The 21,113-nt window shown below is 45.0% G+C and overlaps 1 protein-coding gene across 1 annotated transcript; it reads right to left on the bottom strand.

The window, feature by feature from the left end:
* Nucleotides 1–3,390: 3,390 nt before the first annotated feature.
* On the bottom strand, nt 3,391–19,381 carry ADIPOR1 (adiponectin receptor 1). The gene is made up of 8 exons (XM_044916337.1): nt 19,220–19,381; nt 12,255–12,489; nt 10,640–10,756; nt 9,398–9,569; nt 8,089–8,275; nt 6,215–6,402; nt 4,602–4,795; nt 3,391–4,273 (listed from the first exon to the last, which is right to left on the bottom strand). Exons 2-8 carry the CDS (start codon nt 12,393–12,395, stop codon nt 4,145–4,147), a joined length of 1,128 nt encoding a protein of 375 aa, XP_044772272.1. The 5' UTR covers nt 12,396–12,489; nt 19,220–19,381; the 3' UTR covers nt 3,391–4,144.
* Nucleotides 19,382–21,113: the final 1,732 nt, after the last annotated feature.

Below are 21,113 nucleotides of genomic sequence, written 5' to 3'. Positions count from 1 at the left end.
ATGATCTGCATTCAGATCCTGACTCCAAACCTGTCCATCATCTTGGGAAAAAGTTTTGGTCTTTTGGGACCTTAAGGTTTTCATCTGTGGAATGGGATAATGCTACTGCTTCACAGGGTTAAAGATAAAAAAGATATAAAATGACATATGAAAAAGTACAAAGATGCTCAATCAACGTTCTCTCTCAGATCCTCTTTCCTGGGTCCAACTACTGACAAATGAGCAAACACATACACACTAGGTCCACTAATTGCTCTGGATCTCCAGATGGCCTCACATGCAAAATGGACGGAGGCAGTCGGATCAGATGCAGTCTGTTTCCTTCCAGCTCTATACAGTGGTTGCAAACTCGGATGCCTTCAGGGGTTAGGCCAGTGACCCCAACAAGTGAGGGTCAGCAACACACTGAGAGCACAAGCCCTCTATCAAGGGCATCACTGGTATTGAGCTGCAGGTGACTGCACTCTGCAGGCCAAACAAAACATGTTTGTGGAGGTTTGCAGCTTACAGGTCACCAGTCTGTGATTTGTGCTATCAGCTCAAGGACTTTTTTTTTTCAAGATTTTATTTATTTATTTGACAGAGAGAGACACAGCGAGAGAGGGAACGCAAGCAGGGGGAGTGGGAGAGGGAGAAGCAGGCTCCCTGCCGATGTGGGGCTCGATCCCAGGACCCTGGGATCATGACCTGAGCTGAAGGCAGACGCTTAACGACTGAGCCACCCAGGCGCCCCATCTTTAAGGACTTTTTAAGCTTCAAATTGTTTTGTATGTTTTAAAAAAGATTTTATTTATTTATTGGACAGAGAGAGACACAGTGAGAGAGGGAACACAAGCAGGGGGAGTGGGAGAGGGAGAAGCAGGCTTCCTGCGGAGCAGGGAGCCTGATGCAGGGCTCGATCCCAGGACCCTGGGATCATGACCTGAGCAAAAGGCAGACGCTTAACGACTGAGCCACCCAGGCGCCCCCGAATTGTTTTGTATAAAGATATAAATACTTCTTGTATATGTGCAAGAAACATAACTATGGTATAAGGAACACCCAGATACTCACTGCCTAGTTAAAAAGAATGTAAGCTTTACTTTTGAAACGTTCTATGGGTCCCTATTCTAATCCTCTTCTTCCTCCTTCGGAGGTAACCGTTTTTCTGAGTTAGTATTTCTTTTAAGATTTTATTTATTTATTTGACACAGAGAGAGAAAGCACAAGTAAGCAGAGAGGCAGGCAGAGAGAGGGAGAAGCAGGCTCTCCACTGAGCAGGGAGCCGGACGTGGGGCTCGATCCCAGGACCCTGGGATCATGACCTGAGCCGAAGGCAGCCGCTTAACCGACTGAGCCACCCAGGTGCCCCCTGAGTTAGTATTTCTTTTTTAAAGGTTTTACCATGTCTGTATCCCTAAACTATCATTAGTTTTGCAAATTAGTAGCTTTACATAAATGCAGTCATACCAGTTTTACTCTGAGTTGCTTCCCTCCTTCCCCCAATCTTTTTTTCCTTCCCTAATTTTGAGATTCAGCCATGTTGCTTGTCACTGTAATTAATTTTCACTGCTAAATAATGTTTCATTATATGAGTAAACCAAGACTTAATTTTCCATTCAACAGTTTTGGACATTTGGCTTGCAGTATGTTGCTACCATACACAGCTGCAGTCTTTTGGTATAAGCTAAGTTTCTCAAGGGTAGTGCTTTTCAAAGTGTGAGTTGTGACCCATTTAGACTTATGAACAATTTAGTGGGTCAGAAGGAGCATTTTTATTTTTTTTAATTTATTTTTTATTTTTTTAAAGATTTTATTTATTTATTTGACAGAGAAAGACACAGCGAGAGAGGGAACACAAACGGGGAGTGGGAGAGGGAGAAGCAGACTCCCTGCCGAGCAGGGAGCCCGATGCGGGACTCGATCCAGGGACTCCAGGATCATGACCTGAGCCGAAGGCAGTCGCTTAACCAACTGAGCCACCCAGGCGCCCGGAGCATTTTTATTTTTATTTATTTATTAAAGACTTTATTTACTTGAGAGAGCATGAGCAGGGGGAGGGGCAGAGGGACAAGCAGACTCCCTGCTGAGCACGGAGTCCGACTTGGGGCTCAATCCCAGCACCCCGAGATCATGACTGGAGCTGGAAGTCAGACGCTTAACCAACTGAGCCACCCAGGCGCCCCAGGAGCATTTTTAAAAAATGAAGTGATCCAGGGCACCTGGGTGGCTCAGTCGTTAAGTGTCTGCCTTAGGCTCAGGTCATGGTCCCAGGGTCCTGGGATCAACTCCCATGTCAGGCTCCCTGCTCAGTGGGGAGCCTGCTTCTCCCTCCGCCACTCCCCCTGCTTGTGTTCCCTCACTGTGTCTCTGTCAAATAAAATCTTAAAAAAAAAGGTGGGGGGCGCCTGGGTGGCTCATTTGGTTAAGCGACTGCCTTAGGCTCAGGTCATGATCCTGGAGTCCCGGGATCGAGTCCCGCATCGGGCTCCCTGCTCAGTGGGGAGTCTGCTTCTCCCTCTGACCCTCCCCCCCTCTTGTACTCTCTCTGATTCTCTCAAATAAATAAAATCTTAAAAAAAAAAAAAATCTCCAGGATAGACATCAGATACATTTCATATTGTAGAGCGTTGTTTCATAAAATGTTTGAATATTGTGTGTAATGCTCTATGCACGTCCACACGAAGTCGTCCTACCAATGTGCACTCTCACCGCGGCATCTGGTCCGTTCCACATCTATACCAACACCCAATACAACCTTTAATTTGTGCCAACCTGGTAGGACTGAAATGGTTTATCACTTTGGTTTTAATTTACATTTCCGTGATTACTACTTGAGGTTGAGAAACTTTTGCTGTGTGTTGGTCTAATTGGGTTCTTTTTTAAAAGAATTCTCCCAATTGTACAAACTTGAACTTTGAAGTGAACCCAACTTTGTAACTCAAGAAGATTGCTGTCTAACTGCCTACAGTTAGTGATTACTGCAGACCATGTGCTATCTAATGAACACAACACGTCAGGTTGAGCACAATTCGCAAAGGCCCAGAAAAGCATGGAATAATCTCTTGATGAGACAACCTTAAGCAAGGCAGCTTTAAAAGAACTAAACTCTAAAGTAATATGTAGTAGAGCTTTGATCACAGGGATATATTCCCAACACCTTCGAGAATCTTCTATTTAACACTACTATGGCAAACCAAACTCTCTAGTCCAATGTCTGTGTGATAAGTAGAGAAAAATAAAGCTGTATCGAGGAGCAGATGCTAGGAATTCAATTAGGCTCATTCACTGGCCTGCATATGCTAGCCTGTCAATGACTGTGATTCAAATTTGTATCTCAGCAGAATCTAAAACTATGTTACTGGTTTTAATCCTTTGGAGTTGTGTACAAATAGTTGAGACCACACGTTAAATCCTTCAATGCCAAGTGTCTTCTGTACTTTCTTTTATTATCATCATAGTCTTTGCATCAAGATACATAGCAATGATAGCAGGTTTCTTTTTAAAGCTTAGTATTAAATATTAAATATCTTTCCCCATTTTAATTTTACATTACTCTGCCAAGAAAAAAAAAAAAAATTAAAAGTCAAGTTACTTGAAGCCTGGACACACTTCCATGATTAGCCGGGCTATGTAAAAGTTGGTGGCTTTGTTCTTCCTGCTGTAAAAGCAGATCCAGGCCCAAGAAAGATGGGACCAGGTTCTAACTGTTTTTGAAAAGTGTGCTACAAAAATGGATGGCCTGTTATAAGCCAGGTTACAAAGTAAGGATGGGGGTAAGGGGAGGGATATTTTCTTCCAGAAACAGAATTTCTGAAGAGTCCCAGTCCATCATTTTTTCCCCAAAATGGTTGGAGGAGGGGTCAAATCTCAACATGAGCTTCGAAGTACTGTCTCTGTGAGGGGACGGTAGTTGCCTTGCCATCGAGGGGGGCTGCTGAGGAGGAGCATGGCTAGACGGGGCCATCCCTGCCCTCCTCAGCTAGGGAAATGGAAAGCTTATTGCCCAATGGATGTGAAAGTGGGCTGAAGCTTGGTTGGTACTGAATTCTCTAAGAGGTTTCTTCTAGAAACAGACAACTCAGACTCTTCCTCTCACGTCAACAAAGAAGTTATTTTTAAAAGCACTTGGGAAGTTCCTCCACCACCGCTCAGGTGGGAAGGCTCACAGAAGGGAGTCATCAGTACAGCCACCCTCTAGGCCGTAACGGAATTCTTGAAGGTTGGAGACCCCGTAGAAGTGGACGAAGGCTGCAGCCACCACCAGGACATGGAAAATCTGATGAGACTGGAACTGTAGGAATGACAGGAGACGGGCCTTTAGGACAGCGGCAAGGAGAGATTAGAAGTAAGTAGCAAGCATTTGCTTCTTCTAGTTTCGCCTTAAGATTTTTTTTACACCATAAAAATGATGTACTTGTTGTAGAAACTTTTTTATCAATCTTGTCAGAGATACACCAAGATGTTAATACCGGTTATCCCCCTGCCATTTCTCCTTATGTACATACAGGTACCCCGAAACACTACATGATCCCTATGTCTCTACAAGGCGTTGTACTTAGACCTTTAACTTTGGCTGGTCACTCACCATCAAAGGCCCCGCTGGGAGAGTCATTTCTTACCCATATGTCAAATTTCCCAGGAAAGAAGCGCTCAGGAATTCGAGCAGCATAAAGGCCAGCTCCGGTGATGTACATCACAGCCATGAGGAAGAACCAGCCCATCTGGCCCACTGTGGTGGCCTTGACAAAGCCCTCAGCGATAGTAAAGTGCATGGTGGGCACAACACCACTCAAGCCAAGTCCCAGGAACACTCCTGAACAAAGCAGACATAAGATCGTCAAGCAAGGAACCAGCTACCACACGGCAGGCACCGCTGTCTTACTCCAGAATTCAGATGTTTATTGTGACAATTAGCTATTTTCTGGTGAAGAGGACATGTTTAGGAAATGAACCACAAGACGGCTAACAGTCAGCAGACATTTCTTCAACATCCAGAATGGGAAGAAGGCTGTGTCAGTGCTGTTACCTTTTAAGGAGCACCAAGAACAAACATCTGACATTCTTTATTATTTGTTAAGAAATGTGAAGCCTTGGCCAAAAGGCTCTGCAAAACCCTCTCACAGCTGACTGGGATACAGAACCTCAACGGCAAGGCTTCAGGTGGGTGGCTTCCAAGTCAGAGAGGAGTTGGGCAGGTTTTCCATTAAGATCATAAAAGACTTAAGTATCAGGACTCTGACCTCCTGAGTAGACAGACATACCCAGATCAGAAGCTGTCAAGGCTGCAGGGACACACAAGGTAAGAGGAAGGGAAGAATGGGTATTTGTCTCAACATCACTACACTACACATAACTGGAGGGCAGGGCCTATCTTCTGCATTTCTTTTTTTTAAAGATTTTATTTATTTGACAGAGAGAGACACAGCAAGAGAGGGAACATAAGCAGGGGGAGTGAGTGGGAGAAGCAGACTCCCCGCTGAACAGGGAGCCCGATGCGGGGCTTGATCCCAGGATCCTGGGATCACGACCTGAGCCGAAGGCAGACGCTTAACGACTGAGCCACCCAGGCGCCCCTGATCTGCATTTTTGTAGATGCCCTTGTTAAAGCACAACGCTTGGCACACGGTTGGTGCTTGACGAATATTTAATTCTTTTAACTGAAGGTTTAAGACACAGCACATAGTAAGTCCAAAGGGCCTGAAAACTAGTGGTAACTAATGTGTTGCTGCAAAAATAAAGCTTAAAAGGAGAGTCCAGATGAGACAACACAAGGATGTTTATGCTTTTGTAGCTGCTACAGTAGTTGTGACCAGTGTTTATGCTCAAGGTGTTTGTTTTTTTATTCACCAAACCAAGCCTTCCATTCCCTTAGGAAAAATAACTCCAGGTGTTTTAATTTGAACCCCTTGGTTTGAGTGCCTAGGACCAGTCACTAAAATGATGGTGCTCTGTATATTTTTTAACTTTCTCAAACCAAATTTAAGAGCAGTCATTTCTATACTTGCAGCAAATTGACCAGCTTGGTAGTTATCTGTCCTGCTAGCACGCCACTGAAATACTATGAAACATTGGGGAGAAGTGAACTTTGAAAATTCATGGTGCTTTCCAAGTTCTAAACACGAATCAAGGTTTGGATGGGGTCCCCCAACTGCAAACCTTAGGGCCCAGGGTTGAGCCTATTAGGCTCAAGGCCCAAATATGTATGAAGTTTACACTATGTCTTCCTACCCACCTGCTCTTGTCTGCCGGTGCTTAGGAGTGGCAAACCGGTCCCACTGTGCCACAATGATGGCAGAAATGCCCAGGACGCAGACGATGGAGAGGTAGATGAGCCGTGGCTGTGGGGAGCAGTAGAAGGAGTAATAGAGCCAGGGGACAAAGCTCCCCATAATCAGTAGAGCAATCCCTGAATAATCCAGTCTAAAAAAGAGCCATAAAAATGAAATGAATCAGTGGGAGAAATGAAGAAATCCTATGGCTTGTTGAACTTGTTCTTTCAGTTCACCTGCTCCCAGCTTTGAACATCTCCACCCAGCCTCCCCTCATTTCCCATACAATTTATCCTACATCCTGGATCAAAAACCCCCTAAGTCAAGCACATCTATTTTGCAGTAGAAGAGTTTCTTTTTTTTTCCCTCTCTTTTATTTAATTTTTTTTATTATTATGTTATGTTAATCACCATACATTACATCATTAGTTTTTGATGTATTGTTCCATGATCCATTATTTGCGTATAACACCCAGTGCTCCATGCAGAACGTGCCCTCTTTAATACCCATCACCAGGCTAACCCATCCTCCCACCCCCCTCCCCTCTAGAACCCTCAGTTTGTTTCTCAGAGTCCATCGTCTCTCATGGTTCATCTTGCAGTGGAAAAGTTTCTTTCTTTTTTTTTTTTTTTTAAGATTTTTTATTTATTTATCTGAGAGAGAGAATGAGAGACAGAGAGCATGAGAGGGAGGAGGGTCAGAGGTAGAAGCAGACTCCCTGCCCAGCAGGGAGCCCGATGCGGGACTCGATCCCGGGACTCCAGGATCATGACCCGAGCCGAAGGCAGTTGCTTAACCAACTGAGCCACCCAGGCGCCCCACAGTGGAAAAGTTTCTTAAGAATCCCGGATCACGGGGCGCCTGGGTGGCTCAGTTGGTTAGGCGACTGCCTTTGGCTCAGGTCATTATCCCGGAGTCCCGGGATCGAGTCCCGCATCGGGCTCCCTGCTGGGCAGGGAGTCTGCTTCTCCCTCTGACCCTCCTCCCTCTCATGCTCTCTGTCTCTCATTCTCTCTCTCGCAAATAAATAAAATCTTAAAAAAAAAAAAAAAGAATCCCGGATCACAGGACTTCATCCCTTCCCTTAGTTGTGGGCAGCCAAATCTCCCCCTAGTGGAAACTTCAGCTTAGGAGTTCTGTCACTATCCAGCTAATTCCCAGCTTCCCATTCATGAAGGGCTCTGAATGTTCTTCAGTTCTGGTAACTTGAGTTCCCAAAACAAAACCCCTGAATTGGGAGTATTCTTAAGAGGTACTGTTCTGATTTAGTTGACTTTTTTAATGATAAAAATGTATTCCTGGTACTATGGGAAAAACAAAATAACCCGCGCCGCCACTACCACCCAAACCAACAACAACAATAAGCAAATAAACAGAACTCCAGGCACAGAGTTGGGGAATCTGAAAAGCATTAGATGATGGACATCTGGGGCCTCCAGCAGTGCATGGGCAGCGAAGATAAGCTTAACTAGACGGGTGGGTAGGAGCATTAGCAGAACGAAGCAGGCATACTTTACCACGCCCTGCTGTGGCTCCGGCCAACAGGAAGGTCAGATAGTACTGGGTACTTGCAGCCCACCAGTACCCCAAATTTCGCACAGGTTAGTACCATACAGGTAAAATCCATCTGTTGAGGAGGCTGCAGTGCATTTTCTCATGAAGGATTTAAGAGAAGAACTTCACCGCCCTATTATACCCACAAAATAGAAAGCCCTTCCTCTAGGACATCAGGGAAACTTTAGGAATTATTGGAGTTTCCAGTACCCAGTCAGCCCTCAAATCACAAGATGTGACAGTAGTGTGCGGTCTTTCCGTACTGATGTTCTTTCAACTCACTTGGAAAAAGTCCGAGAGACTTTCTCTGAATGACAATAGACGGTGTGAAAGAGCCAGGAGAAGCTGAGGCAGAGCACTGCACCCAAAAAGAACATCCCAAAAACCACCTTCTCCTGTAGAGGGGCCATGAAGTACATATTTGGTCTGAGCATGGTCAAGATTCCCAAAAAGAGAAACAGCACAAAACCTATAGGAGGGAAAAGAAAACAAAAAGCCTAAGGAAAAGGACAGTACATGCACTTTGATAGTTGATGGTGTTAAATCAGCACTAAAAAACGGGGTTCAGCTGTGGGAACTGCAGTCTAAAATTTCAGGAGAAAATGGCACCAGTCATAGAAACTCAGACTAAAAGAGCACTTTTTGAAATGCTGGCATTTTGTTTGGACAGTGGGAATTCATGAAATAGAAGCAACTGCCTCCACTGAGGACAGTTCTGCCAGGGTTCCAGTTTCTTCTCCTGGTTCTTTTTTTATTCTTATGTTAATCCCCATACATTACATCATTAGTTTTAGATGTAGTGTTCATGATTCATTGTTTGTGCATAACACCCAGTGCTCCATGCAGAATGTGCCCTCCTCAATACCCACCACCAGGCTAACCCATCCTCCCACCCCCCTCCCCTCTAGAACCCTCAGTTTGTTTTTCAGAGTCCATCGTCTCTCATGGTTCGTCTACCCCTCCGATTTCCCCCGCTTCATTCTTCCCCTCCTGCTACCTTCTTCTTCTTCTTTTTTTTTTTTCTTAACATATATTGCATTATTTGTTTCAGAGGTACAGATCTGAGATTCAACAGTATTGCACAATTCACAGCGCTTACCAGAGCACATACCCTCCCCAGTGTCTATCACCCAGTCACCCCATCCCTCCCACCCCACCCCCCACTCCAGCAACCCTCAGTTTGTTTCCTGCGATTAAGAATTCCTCATATCAGTGAGATCATATGATACATGTCTTTCTCTGTTTGACTTATTTCGCTCAACATAATACCCTCCAGTTCCATCCACATCGTTGCAAATGGCAAGATCTCATTCCTTTTGATGGCTGCATAATATTCCATTGTATATATATACCACATCTTCTTTATCCATTCATCTGTCGATGGACATCTTGGCTCTTTCCAGTTTGGCTATTGTTCTTCTCCTGGTTCTAGGCCTTCCTCCTCTAGTCTCAAAGATCAGTGATCAAGGGTCAATCAATCAGTCAGAACAACTTTGTTCTTTTCCTTCCCATGGACAAAGGCTATATAATCCCTCCCTTGGCATTTAAGAAGACAAAAACACTGGATTTCTTCCCCACCCAAATCACTCACCAAGCAGATGGGTCCAGATGTTGCCAGTTTCTGTATGGATGCGGAAAATGCTCTTGAAGCAAGCCCGGAAGGAGGGCATAGGTGGTCTATGGCCATGTAGCAAGTAGTCATTGTCCTTCAGCCAGTCAGGGAGTACGTCATATGGGATGACCCTCCAGCGTCCCTCCCAGACCTGGAATATATACACTGTAAGAAGGGCCCTAAAGAATGCTAGTTTCCCCAAGGACAAGGATTGAAGGACAGCCAGTCTAGGAGAATGTCAACCAGGCTTCGGTGGTAGGTAATAGGGAACCAGCCTGGACCTACAGATGTCCAAGGCACAGTATGAACGAGGCCATCACAGTACTGTATATCTTGACCAATTTTTGCTAATGCCTTTGTTCTTGCGTCATGTTAGTTTATCTGGATATGCTTTAGATAAATGTATCTCAATCTTGAAAAAAAAAATGGCAGGACCTTCTTTAAGCTACTTGAAATTTCACAATTAAGTAAAAATAGTGAATGAAAACAAAGAAACAGAAACTATATATAATGGTTTTGAAAACATACATTTTATCGTTCCTTTGCCCCTCTAATCCAGGAGATTCTGGTTGACCCCTGCTCAGTCCTTTCCCCCTGGTAGATTCCAAGTCCTTCCTAGGTTGGGACTATGTCTTTTTAGAGCAGGGGTTCTTAACCCAGGACACACGGACAATGGATAGAATCCAGGGAGGGATGGAAATCTGGATGGGAAAAAAATGATCTTTCATTTTTGCTCACCTCTACCTGAAATCTAACACTTCCCTCAATTATAAATGTGAGCACCAAAGCACAGTAGTGCTGGAATGTGCCACTGTCACCCATAGAAATCCAAGATATTTTCATACACTAGTTTTGCAGATATCAAAATATTGTTACGCTTCACCGCTTAGAAATGATAAATTTTAATAAAATACATTATCACTTGTCATTAACGCATATCCAGTGTGTTCATAAAAGGAGCCCACATTAAAATTTCGGAACTTTAAAAATTAAAAAATTCTAACGACTGCCAAAGGGATCCATAGCAAAAAAAGCTAAGAACTTCTGTTTTAGAATATATTGTGAGTACTGCCTAACACGGTAGGTAGTAAAAATGTAGCTAGCCTTCCCCTTGATTTACTTCATCTTGAGCAAAAACAAACCCACAGGCAGGAGCAAAAGTTCTTCAATCCAATGCGTGTTTGCTGCCCTTCATCCAGGACAGAAGCTACTGGGCTGTACCTTGTACACAAACTCCTCCATCTTTTCCATGGCATGGTGGGCCTGCAGGGGAAGTGTCAGTACCCGCACCTCCTCCTCCTCTTCCTGGGGCACTGGGCATGCTTGCTCTTCTTCAGCCTACAGGGACAAAAAATACACAAAAACCAATCCTAAGAGCCATCTCATACACTGTGCTAGTCCAGATCAGAAAGATCCAAAGAAACCTGAACTCAACACTTCCTGCCTGACCTCTCTCCTACCCATAGGACCTTGTGGCTTTTTCTCCAAAGGCATGATAGTTAATGAGTTCGTAACACTGTAGCTCAAGCTTGATTAATACTTTGCAAATGCTGGAGTGAGAGCTCAATTCAGCACACAGGAGGCAGACTGGTGGGGGCTGACGCGAAAGGGATACAGGACTGCCACACCAGTTCTAAATGTTCTCTAAGTTTGGATGGCCCCTCCTTACCTATCGGACAGTGGTTCTCAACTGTCCCCAATTTCCCAAATATCTCTCTGTTCTAGACCACTAAATCCTCAAAACAATGGAAGAGACAGAGTCTCAGAGATTCCCTTAACAATTTAAATCTGTTCATGGTTCCCTGTTCACTGACTCTGGGGATTATATCATGACTGAAACTTTGTATTCCTTGCAGCTCCCAAGAGTCTCAGGGCCTCCAAACTGGTTCTGTAGAAAGCAGCAGCTTTCTACAGGACAGGACAGAGTCCTGACCCCCAAGGAGCTTTGACACAAAGTGTGCACACGGGAGAGCACTTCCCTATCAAGGAGAGAGACTTTTCTCTCAGTCCCAAGGCTCTAAACCATGGAGATGGATAGCTGGGTGGTTCAGCTCCTCTTTCGCTCTCCTGTTGATGGTCCCTGGGAAACGAATGGTTCCTCTTAAATTGTGTGGTACAGATTCCTGCTTGCCTACCCCCATGTCCATTCTCTCTCTCTCTTCCTCAGTAACAAAGCCCTTGGTTTTATTCAGGGTGGGAATGTTACTGTAATTTTACTCAGGCCCAATGAAGAGATGACACTGCCTACATTCCACTGCAGCCGAATATAACTATGTAACTAAATTCTGGCCTATGGGATGTAAATGGAAGTGTTGCGAGATACTTCCAGGAAGGGTGGGCCCTTCTCCTCTTTCCCCTTCCTCATTTTCTGGTGGCTGGTAAGGGGGTGTGATGGAGGATCAAGACAGAGGCCTGACAGTCGTGGAGCCCTGTTATCAGCCTGGGATGGGTTACTTCTAGAATTCTTCTACATGAGACACACTGTCTTCTGTCTTGTCAAAACTATAGGGATTTTTGTTTGTTATAGGGAGCCAAACCTAATCCTAACTGATGCTTCCTTCATTCACAGGCATTTACTAATTACTTACTGGACTTCAGGCCTTGTGTTAAGTCCTGGGGTTATAAAGATGAGTGAACTTGCAAAAGCTTACAGTGGAAAAAGGATACAAATAAATAAAGATACATATAATACAGTATGATAAGGACTGGATGGAGATATTCCCAGGGTGTTATGGTCCCTCCTTTGGGGAGAGGTGAGATCTTAAAAAAATGGACACTGACACAGGCCTAATGAGAGGTTCTGATTAAGGCAGTGACTCCTGGGAAGACAACTTACTTTGGTTGGGTTGGCAGTTACCCGTTTGCCCTTCTCTTCTAGCAGGGGTCCCAGTTCAGCCAGCTCCACCGTGTCCGTTTCCCTGTTACTGGCAGGAGCCCCATTGCCCTGTGCCACCACAGATCCTTTGTGAGAAGACATCTGGCTGGTACCTCAATACCCTGCAGCTTCAGCTTGGGGAAAGGTTGGGGTCTCTCAGCCCCAGGGGGCAGAGATCTCCCTGTGATGGTAAACACTAAAAGCAAACACAAACATGAAGGGTATTGACAAGTGATTCCTCTTACAGTTTCATTTCCATGAGTCAACACTGAATAAGACACAGCTAATCAACTCACACCCTACCTCCAATTCTAAAGGCTAGGTAATTGCTAAATTAAAATCTATTCCTTGTTCTCCCTCTTTAATGTTAGTCTTGACTCAGAACTTCACTAATCTTACAGATAAGGTTGAAAATATAACATCTGGTTGCTTGTCTTCAAAGGATCTGTGGTAATCATACCAAATTGTCACCACAGAAAACCAGCTACTCACCCTCAACCCCCTCCCACAGGTGTGGAGCCCATTTAGTGAGAAGAGTCTAGCCTACCATTCTCAAAGCTATTCTGCCCCAGAAAGGCTTGGCTCTGAGAATGGGGAGCAAAAATAGGAGGCCAACCCCTGGCTGTAATTACAGTTGACCCTTTAACAAGACAGGTTTGCACTGCAAGGGTTCACCTATATGCAGATTTTCTGCAAGACATATATGTACAGTACTGTAAATATATTTTCTCTTCCTTATGATTTTCTTAGTAACGGTTTCTTTTTTCTAGCTTACTTTATTGCAAGAATATAGTATGTAATGCATGTAACATACAAAATAATGTGTTAATCAACTGTTTATGTTATTGGTAAGACTTCTGGTCAACAGTAGGCTATTAGTATTTAACTTCTGGTTAGTCCGAAGTTACACGTGGATTTTCAACTGTGCGGGAGTCAGTGCCCCTAACCTCCATGTTGTTCAAGGGTCAACTATATTTCAAGACCACCCAATCTTTAAATAAATTAAATGCCAACTGAACTCAGATGGGCTTTTTCTACAAATGATCTGACAAGTGTGCCTCATATGCAGAAGGAACTTGGTTGTGAGCTAGATGGTTAATTTCTCTGCAATGTCTACTAATTCTACTGTAGGATTATAGCCTGGGTTCGACACTTGGGTAACAAGCTTTCATCATAATCTCTCCTTAAAGCAAGCAATAACTTACCTGGGAGCAGGAAGTTGAAGACAAGGAGGCAGCCCCAGCCTTGCCCTTTGCCAAACACATACCAAACAACCAGCTCAGTAAGAGCTTGTCCCAACCACCATAGCTCATAATCTAAGCCCCACTCAAATTAGTTTTTCAGAAACTAGAGACAGGTACACAAATCCTTAAGGAAAACCTGAGAAACCTAGAACTCAGTTTTCTAGGAAAAACTTCTAATACTTGAGGTTTTCCTGAGTTGGACTTCAGGCAGTGGTCTTCCAATCAAGCCTCAGGGAGATGAAAATGATATTGAAAAGAGAGAAAAGTGTCCAAAGATGCTCACCATCTTGTATATTACTAGCCCCCCGCCCCAACAAAGGAGTTTATTACTCATAGCAACAGTAACGACCAGAATACTAGCATTTTTATGCACTGGCTCTGTGAACCCAATGACCACAGGGCAATGCAAAGAGTGGTCAAGCAGCACCTGCACAGGGAGTGGGCTGCATTACCAGAGAAGAAATTTAAGCTTAGGGAACCCAAACCTTTAATAATAGGCAGTAACCATGACTGCTCATGAGAGAGACACTCTATCTCCCACCGCTGTTCACTACACAAACATCTTTGATTTCTTTTCCAGTTCTCTTTTTATCCAAGACTAATTACAGTTCCTTCTCAGGGATTATAATTGGATATAAGTAGTCGGATGAGGGCAGTCCTTAAATTTCAAAAGTCATGCTATGTTCAACTCACCAGCACAGCTGAAAGCAATAGGCAAATCTAGTTCAAGAGAGCAAACAGTAACTCACTGCACAGCAGATCTTTATATGGTGTCAACACATAGATAGTTCTTCTTCCTTCAAATGTGCAAGATTCTGACAAGACAGGTGCCAGCCCACAGCCAAAGCCAACAATTGAGCCTAAGGAGAACAGGAAACTGGAGGCCCCTGAAAACCTCAGGAAATAGACAATCCCCTTAAGAAACACTGGGAAATCTTTTTCAATGGGTTGACCACAAAACATTATTTCCTTAGAGTTAAGTACTCCTGAATAAACAGCTTTACTAAGAAATACTCTATACTAAAGAAAAGAAAAATAAAAAGCTTTGGGCACTTTGGACAAGTCTGAATAGGGAGCATACACTTAGCTCAGAACACTGCTGCCGGGGCAAAAACAACAACAACAACAAAAAAAAACCCCCAAAACTCAGGTTCTGTGATATGTACCCTTGATTCTGGTCAGAACCCATATTTCAAAATGAATGAAGGGAGCAGCATTCTAGTCCGCAAGCATATGACTTATTAGCTTCTTGTCACTAGCCAAGGGTTTATGCACTTTTTCTTGTGCTTGTGGGGCTTTCTCCTTTTCCCCAGAGTAAGCCAATATATTCACGGAATATTTAACAAATATATTTAGCACTAGCACCCGAAGGCATTCTAAGGTACTGTGCAAAACACACAGCTGAACAAGTGTCTTCAAAGGAGCCTATCATCAGATGGCATGAGGTCACTTGTGATATGTACAAAGTCAGTGATGTAATTTCACGTTTCAGGAGGGCAGCGGAGGGAGAGAACAATAACCGAGAATGGCCACATACTAAATTCAGTTATTTCGAATGCTGTGTAACTATTTTACTAGACGCAGTGAGAATAATATAGATAAACTTTAAGTTGGACAGTTAGGGTCAGAGATCAAATGCAGTATCCAGCTTGGTATTCTTCCTAATTTCCTCATTTGAACTGCAAAGTTTTTATGCCCTCCAGTCTAGTGCTCTTCTAGGATGATCTCTGTCTCTTGGCCAACATGTCTTTCCCCTTTCAGTCCAAATCACTCTGTTAATTCTTCTGATGCCCTCCAGCTCCTCTTATCACTAGCTCCTACACCTCCCCTCAGCATTGTCTTCTAGGCCCAGAGTCACTAAACCTAACAGACATCCCAGTTAACTCACAAACCAGCCATCAGCTACAACTCATCATACAAGATATGGCATCATGCATCATGTCAAGTACATACAATGGAGGTCAATGGAGATCATGTCATCATAGTGAGCAAAGTCCATTGTCCAGTTTGGTCTTCTAAACTGTAGCAACACAGAGACAGGAAAGGGAGAGATAGGGATCGGAGGTCTGGCAAGAGAGAAGAGCAAATAATACTAGGACCTGGAAATATAACTTCTTATAGGGTGACCATTCACAAACAACTGGGAATTATTACAAGCAAGTGGTTTTGTCTTTATTATATAAAACCAGCATAAACCCCTATGGTATTAAGACCGATTCTGGGAGCACTCAGAAGAGCCAAATATACTTCAACTTTCCGCCTGCTTTCTATATCCTTAGTATTAAAGAGGAAACACATTTCCCCTCAAACTCACCACACCCAATATGACAAATCAGAACTGGGCCAAACTCCACTGAGTGCATTTTTGATGGGATTTCTTCAATTCAAGCTAATAAAAATCTTTACCACTAAGCTTTCCAACTGGATAAACCTATGATATTAGAGAATAACGCTGTGGAGGCAGGGAGGTGTTTGTGCTCCTATAAATAAGATAATCCTGTGCCACACTTGGGAAAGAACTGATTCTTAATCACCGGCCAGTTAGCCAGAGAGTTTACTTCCCTCACAGTTTCTGGAGACATTTATTTTGAGAACCAGTTCCCAAGTTTTCCAAGCACACTCCTTCCCTGGAGTCAAAGGTATAAAGCTTCTTCTGTGAATTTTTAATCTGGAGTTTCTGGACCCTTAGAGATTCTGTGGGTAGGCATGGGTAGGCTCTATGTCTGCCTGACTCTGATTCCAAAGCACGGTTAGGTTGGCAGTAAAGTCAAAGAACACAGACATCTTCTCCTCTACCTATGCTCTGTTCGGGCGTGCAGTTTCACAGCCCTGCTGGGGAAAAGTGAGTCAAGGCAAAGACCTACGTTTGAAAATTACCAAACTGCAGCAGTGAGGTCTAAGCTTTCTCACTTGATGCTGGGTGTCACCGACTTAGTGTCTAAAGCGGAGAATCACACTCTAACTTCCCTTGTAGCTCTTCTCCAGCTATCCCAACAGAAGACTTTTTGATCCCACAGACTGATAAGCTTTCCAAATGCCATGACCAAAATAAATAAATAAATAAATAAAAATAATAAATTAAAAAAAATACACAGGCTGATGAAGGAGGTTCATGCCAGTCCCTGTTTTTAATATTTGGCTTTCAGATATATGGTCAATACACTTATACAGGAGAGCAGTCATTTTACACTGCGTACATGGGAAGCCCCAATCTAGGTGCATACCTAAAAGCCAATCAGTTGGAACTGGTGTGCCTACAGGGCACTTTCCAGGATTGTTTCCACTGAAGATAGTTATAAACTTTATGAACATTAATCACGCCCCCAACATTTCGGAGAAGGAAAGGGGAATTAACTTTGAGCATAGTGAGAGGAACAAAGTTTGGTGGGCGATATTAGAGACGAATGGAGGTTAAGGACAAATGGTAATGACTTTGATAAGTACCAGTACCAGAAAAAACAACAGCAACACCATAATTAATAAAGCTTCTGGGTTTAAACGTGACTGTTTAGTTCACCAGTGCAATCACACGTAGATAGGACAGGATAATACAGCAAGAGTTTTTTTTTTTTTTTCTTTTTTAAGATTTTATTTATTTATTTGAGAGAGAGTGCACGGAGCGGGGGCGAGGGGGGACGGGCAGAGGGAGAAGCAGACTCCCTGCTGAGCCGGCAGCCTGACACCCCCCGGGGCTCTATCCCAGGACCTTGAGATCATGACCTGAGCCAAAGGCAGCCGCTTAACCAACCGAGCCACCCAGGCGCCCCTACAGCAAGAGTGCTAAAGAGTTCAGTTTGGCTTTATATTATAGGGGTCAACGGAAATTTCCTAGGGAAATAGAGAACAAACTTAACTGGCCTAGAGAGAAACACAATTTCTATTCTATTATCCATCTGACAATACCTATTGATTGTGCCTACACAGATAAAGCAAAGGAGAATTAGAGGAGGCAATAACTTTTTCTACTAACATCACTACAAGGCTGAATGCCATTAAGTGCTGGAGGAATTCAGAAGAAAAGCTCAATTTTAGTTGGAATGACTAGGAAAGGTTTTGTGGAAGACCTTAAGGAAGTATCTTGATACACAGAATGGAAGTAGTGGCCATTCCAGAAGTGTACCTGGTATGACCAAGGCATGCTTGAAAGAACACAGTTCTCAGGGCAGTGAATAATCCACTTTTCCATAAGATAAAATGAGGCCAGACTTTAAGAAACTGAAGATAGCCTAAAAGCCTACTTAAGGTGGTATCCTTCATCCATTAGCACTGGTGAGCCTAGTGATTCTTTCCTACTTGCAGGCAAAGTGGTCATTTATTTTTTTTAAATCCCTTGGGAATCATGTAATTTCTTGGCCATTGAGAACAGAAGGCTCTCACATTCTATTCTGCAATTAGGTATGGTTTTGTGGAGGTCTACCGGAAGATGGACCCTCACAGGTAACACACCACAGTTTTTCAGATTGATTCCCCAAGTACCAACAACCACTGTATGGGAACACAGAAGTTACTCCGTAATAAATTTAGTGGCTGCAAGCTGGAAACTGCTAGCCTGACATTGCAATCTATTTAGCACCGCCCAGTCTAAATTCCTGGTACTGTAGATACTATAAAATATCAGCAACAGCCGTTGCCCTGTAACAGGTGACCTAACCCCATCAAGAGAGAAAGGCAGTGAACAACCCCACTACGACTTTACTTCAGAAAAGAACTTGATATTATGATGTTAACTTAATTAATATCAGCAGCCTATATATTCCCTGCTGTGTTTTCTAGCCTGTCTTCTAAATACTTGGGGGAAACAGTATGGTTAACCTAGTAAAGTAGTATGTAGGCCTCTTATTGCTCCTGACACCTGAAATTGTGGAAACTGAAATTCGCCTCGTCAGTTTCCCCGTAGCCTGAGAAGCACTAGAAACTGAGGGAAAGCATATGTTTTATTTTCTTAAAAGCCAAAGACTTGAAGATCAAAAATCTCACACATAAGATGGCATACATCAATGTGAGATTTCTAAGGGAATAAAATTCCATATTCCTCCCAAACAATTTCGATTTTGCTCACGTTCCAGCTTTTAGGGTTACCTTAAATAAAGGTAAATTGTCCACTAATCTCCCTTTCTCCCCCCAGTCGAGGTGGGCACACTGTCGCGGTTTGATCTGCCAAAGACTCGTCGTCGAGGACCCCCTGGGGCTGCCCCGTCACCAAAGGCTGAGAGAGGCGCTTCTGCGACCCAGGCCCGCACCCCCCACTCCCCACTTGCCTCGCGCAGCGGCCTGGGGACCCGGCTTAGCTCTGGCCTGGCGCGTCCCGATACGATCCCCGGGCCGGGATCCCGACGTCTCAACTCCCCGGCGGGGCTGGGAAGACTCAGCACTCACCAAAGCGGTTGGCAGCCCGGGGGTAAAAACCGAGGGCGAGCAGCCCACCCGCCCTTAAATTGTTGTGGAGGCCGCCTCGGAGGCGGCGCGCAGTGGGAGGGGCCGGAAATGTTTACAACCCCGACCGCGGAGCAGCCCCGAGGCGCTGCCGGCTCCGGCTGGGGGTCTTGAGACCCTCGCTGTGTCTGGGCGGGTCAGCCCCACGGGCTGTCCCCGCCTCAGGCCTGGGCCGAGGCTCCCGGGGGTCCTAGCGCTGCGGCCGATCCCCGCCCACCCGCTCGCCGCGGGAGCCCGGGGGGAACTTACGGCCGGCGGGCGGGCTCTGCTGGGGGCCGCGGTCCCCCGCGCTACATCCCGCGGCGCTGGAGGCGGCCTGTGGCCGAGCGGCCCCGGTTCTTCAGCGCCCTCCCCGCGCCGGAAGGGGCGCGCGACCACACGGCGTCACCTCCGCGGCCGCGTCACCTCCTCTCGGGCTCTCCCTCCCCCTACTGCCAGGCATTCCTCCCGCAGTCCCAATCACAGGCCGGGTCCCCTCGGCCACGCCTCCCGAGCGCGGGGTACCGCCCCTTCTGGCCCGATCCCGCCCCCTCTGGCCCGGTCCCGCCCCCTCCGCGGCAGGCACCACCCTCGAGGCCCGGTTTCTCGCGGCAGGCCCCGCCCCCTGGCTCGGCTCCAATGGTAAACTCCGCCTCTCCAGACTTGGGGAGGACCACACCCCCAAAGTCACTAACTGGTGCGCGTGATGGAGAAGGAATTTCTGGGAATTAGACCGAACCCAGCGAAGGAATGTCGAATTCCCTACCATGCACCTTGTCCTCTAAATTGGGAAACTCTCTCCACTTTATATGTTACCAACGCCAGTGGTTTTATCTCCGAAACACTTAATTTCTTCTTCAATCTCATGGTCCCTTTCTCCCCTCCACGAATGTTTCTTTCTTTTTTTTTAAGGTTTTATTTATTTATTTGACAGAGGGAGAGAGAGAGATAGAGAGAGCACAATCAGGGGGAGTGGCAGGCAGAGGGAGAAGCAGGTTTCTCCTGGGAGCAAGGAGCCCTATGGAGCGAGGTTCCATCCCAGGACACTGGGATCAATGACCCCAGCTGAAGGCAGACGATTAACCACTTGAGTCACCCAGGAGCCCCTCTACGAATGTTTCTTCAAGTGCCTACCATGTGCAAGGCACTGGGCTAGACTTTAGTTTTGACTCCTGTTATTTCTCTTCAGAAACAGCGGGATTGTTTCTAACTAGTCTTGCTTGAGAGAACTCTCTGCTCCAGCTTCCTGCTCCCACACTGCAGCCAGAATGGTGGCCCTGGAGTGCATGTCAGGGAGACTATTGGGCGGTGCAGCCCTCCGCTGAATCACAGAACACAGAAACTTCGAGGAACTGACAATTTTCTCAGTTCTCCCAAGGATAGTACAGAGCTAGTGCTATTCTAGATGCTGAGAGAGAAGGCAATTTGTTATAATCTTACATGGACGCCTCAGGGCAATGGGATTAATTCTTTTGGTGCTGGTTAAAAGCATGGGCTCAGGAGTCACATAGAACCAAGTTTCCCACCCTGGCCAGCCTATGATCTTGAGCACGTTACTGGTCAAGAGAATGATCTCATCTGAAAAATGGGAATAAAATAGTGTTATTTCAGGGGCGCCTGGCTGGCTCAGTTGTGGAGCACTCGACTCTTGATCTCTGGTTTGTGAGTTCGAGCCCATGTTGGGTATAGAGATTACTTTAAAAAAAATAAAATCTTGGAAAAAAACCGTGCTATTTCACTGAATCTTTGTCAGGATTAAATGAGATAATTTATGCAGGCTCTTAGTGTGATGCCCGGAAAATGGTGAATGCTTCATCAAAGTTAGCTATTATGAATTGCCCACTGTACAAAACCCTCAGAAATTTCACTGTCCATAGGATTGAGTTTTAAGTTTCTTTACCGAGACATTACAAAGGCCTTTATCAGCTGGTTCTCACCTACTCTCCGGACTCATCTTGCTCTACTTTCCCTCTGGCATTTGGGCCTCACTGAACTTCTCCTAGTTCTCCAAATATGGACATCTCTTTTATTCCTCCAGGCTTTTGCAAATGCGGATTCTTCTGCAGGATTGCCCTTCCTCCCATTCTCCACTGAAAGATCCAAGCAATTGACAAGGCCCAGTTCTGAGTTTGGCTTTGGACTGAGACTGCTAGGTTCACATTCT

Source organism: Neomonachus schauinslandi, chromosome 6 (genome assembly GCF_002201575.2).
Source record: "Neomonachus schauinslandi chromosome 6, ASM220157v2, whole genome shotgun sequence".
Classification (NCBI taxonomy): Eukaryota; Metazoa; Chordata; class Mammalia; order Carnivora; family Phocidae; genus Neomonachus; species Neomonachus schauinslandi.
This window is presented reverse-complemented; position numbering and strand designations above follow the sequence as displayed.